At 45.1% G+C, this 17,816-nt stretch overlaps 1 protein-coding gene across 7 annotated transcripts in view; it reads right to left on the bottom strand.

Annotated features, from left to right (window-relative positions):
- pde4d (phosphodiesterase 4D, cAMP-specific) overlaps positions 1-17,816 on the bottom strand; it is a 295,289-nt gene that overhangs the window by 213,831 nt on the left and 63,642 nt on the right. For all 7 annotated transcript variants that reach the window (XM_049003762.1, XM_049003706.1, XM_049003699.1 and 4 more), the window contains exon 3: positions 1,029-1,243. In XM_049003762.1, coding sequence (XP_048859719.1) covers positions 1,029-1,243 — 215 coding nt within the window. The remainder of the gene's footprint in view (positions 1-1,028; positions 1,244-17,816) is intronic.

Genomic DNA, 17,816 nt, shown 5'->3' with positions numbered 1-17,816 from the left:
TACTCAGAAGTCAGTTCTGTCTTCCTCTGACATATTTTGTTTTTTTTTTCAGCTCTACAGAGGTCGTCTGGGGATTCCATATTGTCGTGACAGGGGAAGAATCCCACCGGCATACATATACCCGTACTCTTCGGAGTGTGTCCACGACACGCACCAAGAGTGAGACGCTGCCACACCCTGTCAGCCAGCTGAGTGACACTGCTGCCTCACAGGGGGAGCATGAGCTTCTCTCTGGTATCTACTGATGAAGGAAACGGGGAGCACGTGCCCCATCAAGGGCTGGTCTGCCAGCTTCCACTTAGGGTTTCTTTAATTCCTTTCATTCACGCATTAAGAGACACGAGCGACACAGAATAACCCCCTGTATTGGGGCCAACAGCACCTCTGCTCACTGTGTTTCCGGTTCCCGTGGTCTGCTAGCCATGGGATTGCACATATTTTTATACTCAAGGCAGGTAAGGCTCAGTCGGAATCCAAGGGATAGCTTCAGTAGCTACTATCTACACTGGGAGTGACAGAAAAATGGTCACATAATCAACCTCAGAGGCATGTAGGAACAGGACGAAAAATATCATGCTCATTTATTCCTATGAATTAAAAAACACCAAAAGCAGCTACCAGTGGCTAAATTGGCAGAATTCTTAAGCCGATACTGTGGTGACTGTGTCACAAATACACGCCCGTTGCCTGATACTAATGATCCCTCCACGAAAAATACCCAGACAGGAAGTAATTCACAATGCAAGTCACTACCACAAATTGTCTATGGAATCCGCTGCACAAATTCATATTTCCTGCCTCCCAGAGAAACTTCTGCTTCAATTGAAATCGTAATGGATAGATAGGGAGTGTTTCATTTGTCCTCTGTGTTAAATCAAAATAGCTTTAGTAGTTAATAGTTATTAGCTTTGCAATTCTACACAGCTTGGAGTAGCTTGGTGATGTCAGCCTCTTAGGTATTGCACTGAAAAACAAATGCCCTGCATAGGAATCGCATTAAAACATGCAAGAAGAAATGATTCTCTCACCTGGTGGTTTCTGCGGTTGTGATAGCAATCACAGGAGGTGTCCGTAGGGACAGCGTAGTGGGGCGGGGAACCACGTGCTCTGATTCAGTTTTCCTGTCGCTGGAGTGCTGCTCTGACTGTCGGAAGGCCAGCGGGGGAAGCTGGACTGAGCGGCAGGAGAGTCTGCGAACCATAAAAGGGCCTGCTTCTGTAGACTCCACAGTGTGATCTGAAGCCTGAGAAACAGTAAGGAAAAAAATACCTTCATGTGCTTTCATATGAAAAAGTTTTTTTTCTAACTTTGTGGCTAGCCTTAGCTGTTTTTAAGTGCAGCGATGAATCCCATACATTTATCATCTCTAAATCTCTGGATGATACAAGTCTTCCAATAGTCATCCTCAACACTGCCGTAATTCAAGAATCAGGGACTGCCATATGCGAAAAACAGGTGTGAATGAATGCAATTACAGGCAATTTCACACAGATTAATTTACATTTAGGCAGGAATTACAAACATACAATATATTGAAAAGGTTTACTTTAATTTTAGGTGTCGGCATATAAATGTTCTCATTAGACCTTACAAATGTGGTAAACTATGCTATAATCGTTGTACGAACAGATGTTCTGCCATCTCATTGGTCGAAGACAGAAAGCTGTAAGCTTAATTCAATCAAAATTTCCTGTTTAATTTCTAGAAAAAGCTCTTGAGTCACTGCCACTGTAAAAAAAGTGCTTGCCTCTCAACTTTTTCCACAAGATACAGATAATATCATGACAAAAGATACTATACGGTGATGATAAGACAATAAGAGAAAATTTATTGACAAACGTCCTCAAACAGGCCAGACCGTATTTCAAGTTAGATGTCTTAAATGTGATTAAAGTGAAAAAAAAAATATGTAAAAAATGTTACATTTTGTATTTGAATTAGGAAGTATATAATTTGAATGAATAAATTAAGCTTTATTATCATTATACTTTCAGTACAATGAAACACCGTTTTGCTACTCTCTGGTAAAAATATTAAAAATAATTCCGTTACCAATATCAGGAGTAACATTCTTATGTGACGCAAAAATAGGTCTTCATGTCATTTCATATTGACTGGTAATAACTTTCACTCAGAACACTTCAGAATTCAATGCAGTACATTTCAGAATTGTTTAGGTGTGGATTATATTCGATTTTCATTTCTGTCATTATTTGAGCAAACTAACATATAACGACCTACTGCACAACTGTTATAATTAGTTATAGAGCACTTTTCACTGCACAACACATTGTACTTTTGGTACTTTTGGTATGTTCGGTACATTGCCTTTTCCATTTACTTCTATTCAAGTACCAGTACCAAAAGTTAGAGTACTTAAAGTACCAAACCAGCAGAGGTAGGGTGGGACTTGCAAACCTTTTCATTGTCAATTGGTTATGCAAATACTGTAGCCTGCTTCTAAATCCATCCATACATCCATTTTCCAAACCGTTTATCCTACTGGGTCGCAGGGGGTCCGAGGCAGGGAACAACCCAGGATGGGGGGCCAGCCCATTGCTGGGCACACTCACACACCATTCACTCACACTTGCACACCTCTGGGCAATTTAGCAACTCCAATTAGCCTCAGCATGTTTTTGGACTGTGGGGGGAAACCGAAGTACCCAGAGGAAACCCCACAACACAACGAGTGTGCCCTGCGATGGGCTGGCCCCCCATCCTGGGTTGTTCCCTGCCTCGTGCCCATTGCTTCCGGGATAGGCTCCGGACCCCGCGCGACCCAGTAGGATAAGCGGTTTGGAAAATGGATGGATAAAACAAAAAAGGAAAATGACGAGAAAACCGTCTGGAAGTGATTTAAACAGCAAGGATGAAAATGATTATGATGGTGTCAGAGAATGAATGAAGTGCTCATTCAAAAGCAGTGGAGGGAAAACTTTAAACTAATTTTTTAAACATATACTAGATAACCTCGGAAAGGAATAATAATCAAAATTACAAAGCTTGTTAAGTTGTTTTTCGTGTGACAGAATAAAAATGTTTTACTGAAACTTAAACTCGCTGTGCTATAATAACTGTACAGAATTGAAAGTAGGAAAAAGCATGATATTAATATAGCTGACTAGCAATGTGAGAATTCCATGTTGGTATTAATATTCCACATCGTCCAGTCCTATAATATACTACAGCTATTTTTTGAATTCAATACAAAATACCCACCTCGTGTTGTCATGTCATTCAGCACCGGTTTTTACACCAGTAGAAAACCAACACCTTGAAGTACCATGCTTTTGGTGCTTTTCTAAAGTACCAAAAGTACGGTAGCTAGTGCGGTAGAAAAGCATCCATAGTCTTTTTGGTTACTTATTTACATTTCATTACTACTACTATTGCTACTAGACAGCAGTGATTCAATGGGTAGCAGGTGCCTCAGACCTGGAGAATTTGAGGGTTCAGATCCCCCTTCTGTTCAATGTGCTGGGAGTTTGCGTGGAGTGTGCATGCACTTCCCTGTCATGATGGTTTCTCCCAGCTATTCAGGTTTCTTCCCTCATCTAAAGACATACAGCTAAGCTAAGCGGCGTGTCCAAATCAACTGCATTCAGCGCTTTGTGTGTCTCTCCCTGGTGCCTGTTGCTTCCGGGGATAGGCTCTTGACCCTCTCACAACCCGTTCCAGAATAAGCAGACGGAAGATGAATTATTACTTTCTTAACTAGTATCCAAAGGTAGGCATGACAGTATCTTGACCAAGCCAACACTTTTAACTGAATTTCTATACTACTTTGCTCTTTCAACCGCCATGGTACAGTAAAAACATGGTGTACAGCTGACACATTACAGTCACTGAGTATGTAAAGAGAAAGGGACACACCTAATTAGGCCCCATAAAGTCAAGAGGTGAACATTTTCCTCTGAAGAAGTCTTTATGAAGCTATTAAAACTAAATTGAATACAATTTCTGTTTTGTCATCTTGTCACTGCAGGGGGGGGGGCTTTAGAAGGCATGTCAAATATTTGGTATTTTTTGAATTTGGATTAACTTTAATAGCCCTGGCAACTGAATAATTGCTTACTGACACTGCTCATCGAAACTCTGCTTCAGAGTTTTATGCATTTAAATGAAAATTCTTCCCACTTATCCAAATACCATACTGCAGCGACACCTGTACAAATATGACCTTCAAGGAAAATTAATCAGAAGAAAACGTTTCCTGCATCATAACCACAAAATTCAGCATCAGAAGTTTGCAAGTCAAGAAATAAACAAACTTGATGCATTTTGGTTAAAATAGAACTTTTTGGCCACAATGGGCAACGGCATGTTTGGAGAAAAAAGGGCACAGAATTTTATGAAAACAACGCCTCTCCAACTGTTAAGCATGGGGGTGGATCGATCATGCTTTGGGCTTGTGTTGCAAACAGTGGCACAGGGAACATTTCATTGGTAGAGGGAAGAATGGATTCGATTAAATACCAGCAAAGACTAAAAGAGAATGGCATATACAAGATAATGATCCTAAACATAAAACACAAAAGCCTTTTGCAAGGAAGAATGGGCGAAAATCCCCCAAACAAGAACTGAAAGACTCTTAGTTGGCTACAAAAAGCACTTACAAGCTGTGATACTTGGCAAAGGGGGTGTTACTAAGTACTGATCGTGCAGGGCGCCCAAACTTTTGCCTCAGGCCCTATTCCTTTTTTATTTTGAAATTGTAAAAGATGGAAATGAAGAAGGGTAATCCTTAACATTAACTGCATGTTCATAATGCATTTATTATGCATTCATATGACATTCAATGCACCTTCATAATGCATTTATAGAACATTAAGAAGCAGCAAGTACGTACTTAACTTTCTAAAATACCTTAACAGCTTTAAAACACATTAATATTAAACATATACTTATATGTTTATAATATTTTTTATTATCATGTTTGTTATTAATGTATATTAAAGCTGATGTAAAAGTATACTATGCTACTTGTGAATGTTCTATGAATGCATTATGAAGGTGCCGTTAATGTAAAATGTTAACTAAAAAAGTAATCTGACTTAAAATATTACAGAAATGTGTCATCTTTAACTTCCTGCCTTTTGGAGGTCAGATCAGGAAATCAGGTTTTACTTGCATAGCTATTCATACTGTACATAACACACATAACTTGAGTCTTGGCTATTTCAAAGCCAATATGGTCCTTGTGCTAGCCTTTCTTAAGGATGGACAGGTCAATGCAGGGTTTTAGCAATGCTGCACATTGTCACGCTCCGATGACGGCGTGTAGGCGCACGGACAGGCAGACAAGTAATAAGCAGGCAAAGTAGCCAAGGTATGGGGAAAAACGGGGTTTACTAGTGCTTCGGGGAGCAGGGAACATCGGACGCAGACTAACATCAATGACAGACACTGGATTAGTACACAACAGGAACTTAAATACAGGAAACAAGGCAGCAGGAAACAAGACACGACTGGGCACAATCAGGGAATCACACGTGGGTAATTAGAGGGCGTGGCACACACGAGGAGCGGACGGAGCGGGTGTCACAGAACCCCCCCTCCCCAAAGGCGCGCTACACCGGGCGCGCCCCAGAGGAGGCGACGGACGGGACGAGACCGGGGAAGCAAGACCTGAAAGACAAGAGCAAAAAAATTCAACAGGGAACAGGGAACAAGACAGACAGGCAAAACCGACAAAGGGGCAGGAGCCAAGACAGGACACCACAGAGGACAGGAAAGGCGGACAGACAGACCAGAAACGGGGACACAGAGGGAACAGGCGGGACAAAAGGACCGGGAGTGAACGGAGGGAACACAGAGGGAGCAGGAGGAACAGGAGGAGCCGGGACAGGAGGAACAAAGGAACGAGGAACGAAAAGAGGAGGGACAGAGACAGGAGGGACAAAACCAGGAAGAGGAGCAAAGGAAGGAGGAGAGGGGAACGTAGGGACAAAGGCAGGAGCAAAAGGAGACAAGGAGGGGGAATAGAGGGGAGCCCGAGGGAGACCCGGCGGGCAACGGGAGGCAGCCGGAGGGGCTGCAGGCGGTCAGGAGGCAGGAGCCGGAGGGGACCCCGGAGGGGCCGAGGAGACCGGGCGAGGGACCGAGGCAGGGGCCGAGGAGGGAGCAGGAGGGGCCACCGGGGAAGGGGACGAGGAAGCAGGAGGGGCCCTCGGCGAAGGTCCCAAGGAGGGGGGAGCCACCGCAGGCGGCGACGTCCGGGGAAGGGCCGGAGGTAGAGGCCCAGCAGGGGACCGAGGAGCCACAGTCGGGGGACCCGCAGGAGCCCAACGAGACGCCAGACGAGGGACAAAGGCAGGGGGACGAGGCATCAAAGGGGGACCGGCAGGCAACTGCCGACCCGGCGGGCCAGGACCCGAAGGCGCCGAGCAAGCCACAGCGCAGGCGAAGGAGGGCGAGCCAGGGGGCCGGGCCCCCGTCCTGCGTCTATGCCCTCTCCCCCTACGGGACACAGACACCAGGCCCCTTGGTCGGGGTCGGGCACGTCGGGGCGAGGGCGAAAAAGTCACCAGTGTGATCCCCGAGGGGTCCCATTCCAGCTCCTCCACCTCCGAAGAGGGAGGAGCCACGATGTAGTCCTCCGGGACCACCTCGGGGACTAGGGCGACAGGAACTGGGGCATGGTCAGGAGCAGGGGCACGGTCAGGGACCGGAACAGGGTCAGCAGGCGGAGGGGGCGCCTCTGGAGCTGCTGCAGGCGGAGGGGGCGCCTCTGGAGCTGCTGCAGCGCGGTCAGGGACTGGAACACGGTCAGGGACAGGAGCTACAGGCTGTGGGGGCGCCTGCCCGGGAGCTGCAGGTGGCTGCAGTGGGGGCGCCTGCCCGGGAGCTGCAGGCAGGGGGAGCTGCGCAGGTGGCTGCCCAGACGAAGGCGACCGTGCGAGCTGCGCAGGCGGCAGCGGCGGCTGCACGGGCGCTGGGTCCGTGGGTGATGGCGGCCGCACGGGCGCTGGGTCCGTGGGTGATGGCGGCCGCACGGGCGCTGGGTCCGTGGGTGATGGCGGCCGCACGGGCGCTGGGTCCGTGGGTGATGGCGGCCGCACGGGCGCTGGGTCCGTGGGTGATGGCGGCCGCACGGGCGCTGGGTCCGTGGGTGATGGCGGCTGCACGGGCGCTGGGTCCGTGGGTGATGGCGGCCGCACGGGAGCGGGGTCCGCCGGCAGCGGCGGCCGCACGGGAGCGGGGTCCGCCGGCAGCGGCGGCCACACGGGATACGCAGGTGGCAGGAGCGGAGGGAGCTCCTCAGGTCCGACGGCTGCAGCGAGCAGCGGAGACCGCTGCTCTAGCTGCGCAGCGGCCCAGCGTGTTCTCCGGACGAGGGAAGCTGCCGGGGAAGGCAGCTTAGTAGCGCTGGGGACCTCTGTTGTGATTGGGAAGTACTCCCGATCACCTCCAAGAAGAGAAGTGGGGACGATGGTGCACGCCCCCAGGGCAATCGCCGGTCTCTTCTTCCTCTTCCTCCTGCGCACGGTGGTGGCGGGAGGCGGCGCTATGTCCGTAAAGGCGGACGGCGGGAGGATAGTCCCTGGTTCGCTTGGCGCGACGTACTGCTCGGTCCGGAGCTCAGCCACTCGCTGGAAGTTCGCGCACACCTCCTCCGCTAGGTGCGCGTCCTCTTCCAGGGAGATCCGGTCCAGGAGATCCCAACTCCGGCTAATGAGATCCCACGCTGGGGAATCCTCCCGGATGCCGGGCTGGGCTATCCAAAATAACAGCTGTTCAACATAACTGAGGTAATCTTCCTCAGTTACGGAAGCTGTTTTCCCTTATAGTTCTGTCATTCTGTCACGCTCCGATGACGGCGTGTAGGCGCACGGACAGGCAGACAAGTAATAAGCAGGCAAAGTAGCCAAGGTACGGGGAAAAACGGGGTTTACTAGTGCTTCGGGGAGCAGGGAACATCGGACGCAGACTAACATCAATGACAGACACTGGATTAGTACACAACAGGAACTTAAATACAGGAAACAAGGCAGCAGGAAACAAGACACGACTGGGCACAATCAGGGAATCACACGTGGGTAATTAGAGGGCGTGGCACACACGAGGAGCGGACGGAGCGGGCGTCACACACATCTGCATTGCAATCCTTTAGACTGCTCCCTAGGGGATATACATTTTTTTTTCACTCTTCCCCAGATTTGTGCTTTTCCAATGATGGGTTTTGCTTTAAAGTTTCTTGGTGCTCATGCCTGAATCTTTCATTTGAAAGGCGACAGCAAGCAATGAGAACTTTTGACTTGATCCTGATGAGATTCACTACAATTTAACATAGGTTCAGGAAATTAACTTTGTGTATAACTCTGAAGGCAATTCATTATACTAGAGATGATTTAGTGCCAAAAACTTAAAAAATATATTACATTTTTGTTTCTAAAGATTTCAAGAACGTGGTCTAGCAAGATTCTTATTTAGATGCATTTAAAAAAACTGTACAATGGGTTTTAATTATAAACTATATGGTAAATTATGGACTTTCTGTGCCACCTGATGGAAGATGAGTGTTTCATGTGGTTCAAGGGACACACATTTTATTTTTCAACTACTGATTCAAAATCTGTGATCCACCATCTATTAACTGAAAAATAACAGGTGTTTTACAACATCAGGACTTGCAATTCTAGACTTCCCAACACCAATAGGAATGTTGAACGTGCACTGATACGTTTACTGACCACTGCCACCTTATTGTCCTACTTGTATGTCATAGTACGTTGTATAATGTATGATGTTGTATATTGTATTATACTGTATATTGCATTGTGTTGTGTATATACTGTATACTGAACATATTGCATGTATGATATGTATACACACTATTCTCTTGTTATTTGCTATTTATTGTTATTTATTAATGTTACATGTTGTCTAGTATGCCGGGAGCTACACAATCAAGTATTTCATTCTACGTGAACAAATGAGAATAAACCTTTTGAATGCTTGAGCAATGTTTGCGTTTCCAGAAAAATACAATGAATATCCACAAAGACTTGTTGGCAGGTATACAGGCACTACAGGGCTATTACATACAGCACGTAGTCATAAAGTTAGTACATAAAGTTTCTTTTTCTCACTTTCCTCAAGGAACCCATTTCTTTCACTTTTGAAGAAACCATCATTTCCCTCAAAAAGGCAAATCCGTTTCCCTGGCTTTATGGCAGAAAAAGAAAAATTACACCAGCTGGAAAAATTTAAATGTTTAATAATATAGCAGATATTGTAAAGGGATGTTTCAGTCAATGCTCAACTGATATATTGTGGTACTCAATAAGCAAAGCCAGTAAGGTGATATATTAATACAAGAAAAGTGTGTTCTGTACCAATTAAGCCAGTGATGAAGCCAACTAAACTGTTAGTAATGCAGTTAAACTGAGTACATAAGTCTTTCTACTGATTTATGCAAGTAAACTCATATGCATCTGCATCTTATATTTACATAAGTAAATCTGCAAATAACTTATTAAACGCATGAACTTTACTGACAAAAAGAGTTACATAAATATCTTGTGCCTTTATGACACATGAAAACCGTAAATGGCGGTATTCGATTTCAGAGCACACAACATGCAAAGAGCCTGTGATAGCAGTTTGATTCACCACAAGTCTGTGCATCAGACCTGTGCATCAGATTGTTTTGCTCAACTGAGTGGAAAGGCGTTTTATCACTGAAGAAAATGTATTTACACAAATGAATGATTCTCATTCTGTGCAGCGTATGTTTACTATTAATCATATTCATTACTAAATTTCATTGTACTTCTGTGATCCACTTGCACAATGACAACTAAATATCTTTGATCCTTGATTAACTATAATAATGTTCATTTTAGTAATTAAATGTGAATTATTAAAAACTTATGACAGTGTATCCATTGTCAGAGATACTTGTATACTGATACACTTTTTTCTTTCTCTGAACCATATACGGATTACAGTCCAATGGTGGAATAATATCAAAGGGAAAAAAGGGGAAATTTGACTTCATTACTATTACTATCTTCAATACTCTTGAAAATTTGTTGAATGCTTTTCACGACCAAACAAAGAGCAATTCCAGCATCCACCAAGGAGTATTCATTCAAAATGAGTAAATTAACATCAACGGACAAAAAAAATTCTGAGCGTGCATGTCAAATACATACCAATAAGCCAAAACAATAAGACCATTTTCATAGGAAGCAAATTACATTTTTGTTAAAAGAAAAAAAAGTTGCAGATTTGAGATATATCAGACGGTAAGGTAACATTTGGTACTCTACATGTTGAATGCTGCAAAAACGGACAGAGGTAAAGATCTGAGTGACTCTGACAAGGGCCAGATCATTATGGCCAGATGACTGGCTCATAGCATCTCTGAAATGGCAAGGCTGGTGGGGAGCACACGGTCAGCCTGAGGAGAGGAAAACCGCAAACTGTTGACAGGGTGCTAGACGGCCAAGATTCATCAATGTGCGATGCGATGGAAGGTTATCCTGTGTGGTACAAACCAACACAAGGGCTACTGTGGTACAAACTGCAGGTAATTTTAATGAGACTCATGGGAAGTCCTGCTGCGTATGGGACTGTGCAGCCACGGGCCAGGCAGAATACCCATGTGAACCCCTCTCCCCCATGAAAAGTGCCTACAATGGGCACACCAGCATCAGATCTGCACCTTGGATCAATGGAAAAAAGTGACTTGGTCTAATGAATCCTGTATTCTGTTGCATCAGGTGGTTGGCCGGGTACATGTCAGGCATCTATGGGATGCGTTGGACCAACAAGGCCGATGTATTGAATGTTAGGTTCCCATCTAATATATCCCAGAACTCGACATGCGCCAATTTTACGAGACAGTCAACGTTATTCATTTCATATGGCAGTAGTCATATTGCTTCAGCTTACAGGTGTATATATGAATGCATAATTATTTCAAAATGAAAATTGGTCACAGGTGATTCAAACATTCATCGTCTAACTGCCTATCCAGTACAGGCATGGAGCATCCCGCAAAAGACACATACACAAAGGAACTCGTACACTGTGGGCTATTTTGAGATGCCAAATCATTGAACTGCTTGGTTTTAGATTGTAGGCAGAAACCTTCACAGTACTAAGAGAACAGAGAAACAGAGCAGGGATGGGATTCAAAGCAGAGCCTTGTGCGGGACAGTTTTCTTAATCCCGTTTCCGCGATCTGTCTCTGTCACTCCCGCCCGCTCCCGCGATATTTCTGTCCAATCCCGCCCGCGCCCGCAGATCCATTAACGGATATACTGTATGATGAAATAAGTTTATATGCATTAAATTGTTATTTCAATAGAACAAGGACTGAATAAATAAAACAATTTCCTCAAAAATCTCTCAATTTATAAATGTAAACTGAGCCCAAAAACTAATCAGATGTGCAAATGTCTGCACAGTTATTTAAAAAAACAGTAACCAAATATATACAACAAATGTTTAAATATCACATTATTATAAACAAACAAGAGCAGCTTAAAAACAGAAGAGAACCCTGAACCTTATTTCTAAGAAATACATTCAAAGTAGCTGAACATCACAACTTAATACAACGGCTCACAAACACGAATATATAACACAAAATAAATTACATCAGTTACATTCTCCATCGTGCCAAAAATCTTGGGACCCGCTGTCTATTTTTAGCGGCTCGTTCCCGCCCACAGCAACCTTAAAACCGCCCGTTCCCGCGAGATTTCCACTGCAGAGTCCCAATGCAGGGCTCTAATTCAAAGCACAGATCATGGAGGTGTGAGGCAACGGTGTTACCAATAGAACAATCCTGCCACACACTTTGAAAAAAATGCAGTAACACTTTACTTTAGGGGGCACAAATAATATACTATTGTAACACTTTACAATACAATTCCTTAGTAACTTAGTAGTAACTCAGTTACTATTTAAGTACAAATCATAAACAATATAGTTTATGGTTAATTAATACATTAAGTAACAGTTCATGATTAGTTCCATATAATATATTATTTGTGCTCCCTCAAGTAAAATGTTACCAAAAAATCTAGCAAATACTCTGCATATGTCTGTTTAGTGACATATGCCTGAGTAATTTAAAAGAGTAGTGATCCAGAATGCATCCCAAAATGCATCCAAATAACATTAAATAGATCCACTGAATACTGAGGTATCTTCGCTACTTTGAGACTCTGCTAGATTGCCAAACTCTTTACCCTATCCTAGGAACGGAGCCCAGTAGCCCTCAGATGAACAACATCTCTTTCACTTACAAGCAGTAATTAAAAATGCTGCGATGTGTCTGTATGGGCTATATGAGAACATTCTTTGTTTTCAAAGGCACTTTGCAGCATGACTTTTCACTTCAGAGGACCCCCTTGAAATGTACAAGCCAGGCCTGAACATAAGCAGATGCTCCCAGTATGTGAGAACACTGGCAATGCATGCATGACATTAAATGTACTGTAAGCACGGAAGAGCAGTACCCAGCCCTGTATATCTATATGTGAAATTTAACCAAGGCTCTTGGCTGATTATACCAAATCAGAAGGATGCCAGTTAACAACTGTGCATTTTTACATGCATTTATGACTTAATTGCCTTAATTTCCATAGTAATTATCATTATATAAATAGGTATGAAGCCGATAATTTTTATATAAGAGGTGAGAAAAATCTATTTTGCTGTTTGGTATTGCTGCAGAGGGCACCGTATAAAGAAAATAAAAGGTTATGCTTAGGAGCAAGATATTAAGGTATGCTGACAAGTTCAGCATGGTCTGCAGACATGCCCAAGCTCCTCTTTAATTAGTGTTGTTCTGCTGCACGCTGGTCGGTTACAGACCAGGTCTCCCACCCTTTGACAGCCCTTTTAAAGGTATGCTTCCCTGACTGGGCACGCTTGAATCTGTAGCCCTTAGTTCTTCGCTCTTTGATCCACAGGCCTGGCTATTCTCCTTATTTAAGCTGTCACAGTGACTCTTTATGTTTTACGGTTTCTGGTACTGTCCCTGCTCTCAGCTCCCTCACTTTGACATATAACTCTTTCCCAGTTGTTTTGCTTTTCTCGCTGGTGCTTCTTCTTCACTCTTTTTTTTTCCTTGAAACTCATCACTCTTCCATTTGCCTACCCAGATGTGACCAGACTGCATGCAAATCTGTTTACCATATAAAGAACCACAATAAACATCATCAGCATTACAACAAACTGCAATTACCTAGTCTTTCATTAAGCATGTCTTTAATTTCATTGCTCATTAATTCATTACATTCATTACTAGTTTGTGTTATCCTTATGACTTTGTGTAATACAGAGAATACATGTTTTTCTTTTATTTATATATATATATATATATATATTTATATATTTCTTTAATTTATATATGTGCCTTTAATTTGTATATATATAATTCCCCACTCGCCCTCCTGTGGGCGGTCTTTTGTCCTTCAAGCTCGGGTCCTCTACCAGAGGCCTGGGAGCTTGAGGGTCCTGCGCAGTATCTTAGCTGTTCCTAGGATTGCGCTCTTCTGGACAGAGATCTCAGATGTCATTCCTGGAATCTGTTGGAGCCACTCTCCCAGTTTGGGCGTTACTGCCCCGAGTGTTCCAATTACCACTGGGACCACTGTTACCTTCACCTTCCACATCTTTTCTAGCTCTTCTCTCAGTCCTTGGTATTTCTCGAGCTTCTCATGTTCCTTCTTCCTGATGTTACCATCGCTTGGGATTGCTACGTCTATCACTACGGCCTTCTTCCTCTGCTTGTCCACCACTACTATGTCCGGTTGGTTAGCCATTACCAGTTTGTCAGTCTGTATCTGGAAGTCCCACAGGATCTTAGCCTTATCATTCTCAGCCACCTTTGGAGGTGTCTCCCATCTTGACCCTGGGACTTCCAGCCCATACTCCCCGCAGATGTTCCTGTACACTATGCCAGCCACTTGGTTATGGCGTTCCATGTACGCCTTGCCTGCTAGCATCTTGCACCCTGCTGTTATGTGCTGGATCGTCTCGGGGGCATCTTTGCACAGCCTGCACCTGGGGTCCTGCCTGGTGTGGTAGACCCCAGCCTCTATTGATCTTGTACTTAGAGCTTGTTCCTGTGCTGCCATGATTAATGCCTCTGTGCTGTCTTTCAGTCCAGCTTTGTCCAGCCACTGGTAGGATTTTTCAATGTCAGCCACTTCCTCTATCTGCCGGTGGTACATGCCGTGCAGGGGTTTATCTTTCCATGATGGTTCCTGTTCTTGCTCCTCTTCCTTCTTGGGTTTCTGTTGCCTGAGGTATTCACTGAGCACGTCATCAGTCGGGGCCATCTTCCTGATGTAATCATGGATCTTCGATGTTTCATCCTGGATAGTGGCTTTGACGCTCACTAGTCCTCTGCCTCCTTCTTTCCGCTTAGTGTATAGTCTCAGTGTGCTGGATTTGGGGTGAAACCCGCCATGCATTGTGAGGAGCTTCCTTGTCTTGATGTCAGTGGCTTCCATCTCCTCCTTTGGCCAGCTTATAACGCCAGCGGGGTATCTGATGACTGGTAGGGCGTAGGTATTGATTGCCCGGATCTTGTTCCTCCCATTCAGCTGACTTCTCAGGACTTGCCTTACTCGTTGCAGGTATTTGGTTGTTGCTGCTTTCCTTGTGGCCTCTTCATGGTTCCCGTTTGCCTGCGGGATTCCAAGGTACTTGTAGCTATCCTCAATGTCTGCTATGTTGCCCTCTGGCAGTACGATCCCCTCGGTTCTGACTACTTTCCCCCTCTTTGTTACCATTCGACTACACTTATCCAGCCCGAATGACATTCCGATGTCATTGCTGTAGATCCTGGTGGTGTGGATCAGTGAATCGATGTCTCGTTCACTCTTGGCATACAGCTTGATGTCATCCATGTAGAGGAGGTGGCTGATGTTCGCCCCATTCCGTAGTCGGTATCCGTAGCCAGTCTTGTTGATGATCTGGCTGAGAGGGTTAAGGCCTATGCAGAACAGCAGTGGGGACAGGGCATCTCCTTGGTAAATCCCGCACTTAATGGTAACCTGTGCTATTGGCTTGAAGTTGGCCTCTAGAGTTGTTTTCCACAGCCCCATTGAATTCCTGATGAAGGCTCTTAGAGTCCTGTTGATCTTGTACAGTTCCAAGCATTCTAGGATCCATGTGTGAGGCATTGAGTCATAGGCTTTCTTGTAATCAATCCAGGCGGTGCTCAGGTTGGTATGTCTGGTCTTACAGTCTTGAGTGACTGCTCTATCTACCAGTAGCTGGTGTTTTGCTCCTCTGGTATCTCTACCAATTCCTTTCTGGGTCCCGCTCATGTATTGATCCATGTGCCTATTCATCTTAGCCGCTATGATGCCTGATAGGAGCTTCCATGTTGTGCAGAGGCAGGTTATTGGCCGGTAGTTGGATGGGACCGGTCCCTTCTGGGGGTCCTTCGGTATCAGGACTGTCCTACCTTTGGTCAGCCATTCCGGGTGGGTCCCATCCATTAGCAGCTGGTTCATCTGTGCTGCCAGGCGCTCATGGAGTGCAGTTAACTTCTTTAGCCAGTAGGCGTGGATCATGTCGGGACCTGGTGCTGTCCAGTTCTTCATGTTTGAGACTCTTTCTTGGATGTCTGCCAATGTGATGGTTACTGGGGCTTGTTCAGGGAGGTTACTGTGGTCTGCTCTTAGTTCCACAAGCCACTGTGCATTGTTGTTATGTGATGCCTCTTTCTCCCATATGCTCTTCCAGTATTGCTCAGTCTCCAGCCTTGGTGGGTCTATCTTCATGCTATTACCCTGCCACTGAGAGTACACCTTGGATGGTTCAGTGGAGAAGGTCCGGTTTATTCTCCTGGCTTCTATATCTCTGGTGTACCTCTTCAGACGGGTAGCCAAGGCTGTGAGTCTTTGCTTGGCAGTTTCTAAGGCCTCAGCTATGGACAGCTTGTTATACTTCTTAGGTACCTCTTTTTTCATCACACCTTTCTGTAATTCCGATAGCTGGCTAACTTCCCTCCGTGCTGCCTTGATTTTAGCCTCTAACCTTCTCTTCCATGGGGGATACTGCTCCTTGCGGCTGTTGTTCATCTTATAGCCAAGCACCTCAAGGATCACTGTTGCTGTGGTGTAGATCAGCTGGTTGGTGTCAGTGATGGTTGTAGTAGGGATTGTCCGTAGTGCTGCATTCACATCTTCTGAGGGCCTTCACGCATTCTTGGTAATCGGTGTCGGAGGGTCCAGGTTAGCCATGATCTTATTTCTCAGGTCAGCTGCTCTTGTATTCAGCCTACTAGGGCTTGTAGTTCTTGGGGCTTGGTACCCAATCTCGGAATGTGGGGATGATGATGATGATATCTCCCCCCTGACCTGTCGTCCTGGCTCCCCCTTGTCATAGTAATCGTGTTGTACCTCATCAATCTCTAGTTGTGATAGCAGTTGTTTCTTGCGGATGTTGGAACATTGAGCTACTAGTTGTTTTGGTGTTAGTCTTGATGTGGGGTGTCGAAGAATCCATAGGTCCCACATCCGCTTCATGTAACCTCTTTCACTGGGGTTACTTGTATAGTAGCATTCCAACAGTCCCTTGTTCTCATCTCTTGTCCATGCATGTCTTGTTCTTGTTCTTGTTCCAGTAGCCCACTTATCGTCAGATTGATCTGGCGCAGACCTTGTTAATCCGGGCGACGTCTGAGCCGGCATGACTCTATTCTTATGTTTGTCTCTCATATTTTGAGGTAGGCACAGTATAGCGTGAGGAGGTCTTGCCTAAGGACCCCTACTGGAGGTAGGCCACAACCGGGATTCGAACCCCGGTCTCCCGTGTGAAAGGCGGCGATCTTACCACTACACTATCCAGCCACTATATATATATATGTACACACACACAGTGTATAATTAAGTAAGAAATTAGTGCAGAAGTCAACACCTGTCTGCAGAGTTAATAGTTACAGACCACCAAACGTCATGTGGCTCAAGAACAGTGCATTGAGAACTTCATGGAATGGGTGGGTTTCCATGGCTGAGCAGCTGCATCCAAACCTTACTTCACCAAGTGCAATGCAAAGCGTTGGATGCACTAGTGTAAAGGACGCTGCCTAGAGCAGTGGAGACGTGTCCTCTGAAGTGAAAAGTCATGCTTCTTTGTCTGGCAATCTGATGGATGAGTCTGGGATTGATGGTACTTGTCTGACTGCACTGTGCCAAGTGTAAAGTTTGGTGGAGGGGGGATTATGGTGTGGGGTTGTTTTTCAGGGGTTGGGGTTGGCCCCTTAGTTCCAATGAAAGGAACCCTTAATGGTGCAGCATTCTAAGCCATTTTGGACAATTTCATGCTTCCAATTTTGTGGGAACAGTTTGGGGATGGACTCTTCCTGTTCCGACATGACTGTGTACCAGTGCACAAAGCAAGGTCCACACAGTGTCCACACACGAGCGAGTCTTGAGTGGAGGAACTTGACTGGCCTGCAAAGGGCCCTGACCTCGACCCGACAGAACACCTTTGGAATGAATTACAGTGGAGACTGTGAGCCAAGCCTTCTCGTCCAACATCAGTGCTTTCCTGGAAAAATTGGCAAAAATTCCCATAAACGCACTCCTAAGCCTTCTGTACATCCTTCCCAGACGAGTTGAAACTGTTATAGCTGCAAAGGGTGGGCCAACTGCATATTAAAACCTATGCATCAAGAGTGGGATATCATTAAATTTCATGTGTATGCAAAGGTGAGTGTCCTAAAACTTTTGGCAATATAGTGTATATCATGACATTGTAATGTCACATCGTGAAAGGATACAAAGTAGGATTTTTAATAATATTTTATTTTCCAATTATAAAGATTA

Source organism: Brienomyrus brachyistius, chromosome 2, assembly GCF_023856365.1.
Source record: "Brienomyrus brachyistius isolate T26 chromosome 2, BBRACH_0.4, whole genome shotgun sequence".
In the NCBI taxonomy this organism is placed as follows: Eukaryota; Metazoa; Chordata; class Actinopteri; order Osteoglossiformes; family Mormyridae; genus Brienomyrus; species Brienomyrus brachyistius.
This window is presented reverse-complemented; position numbering and strand designations above follow the sequence as displayed.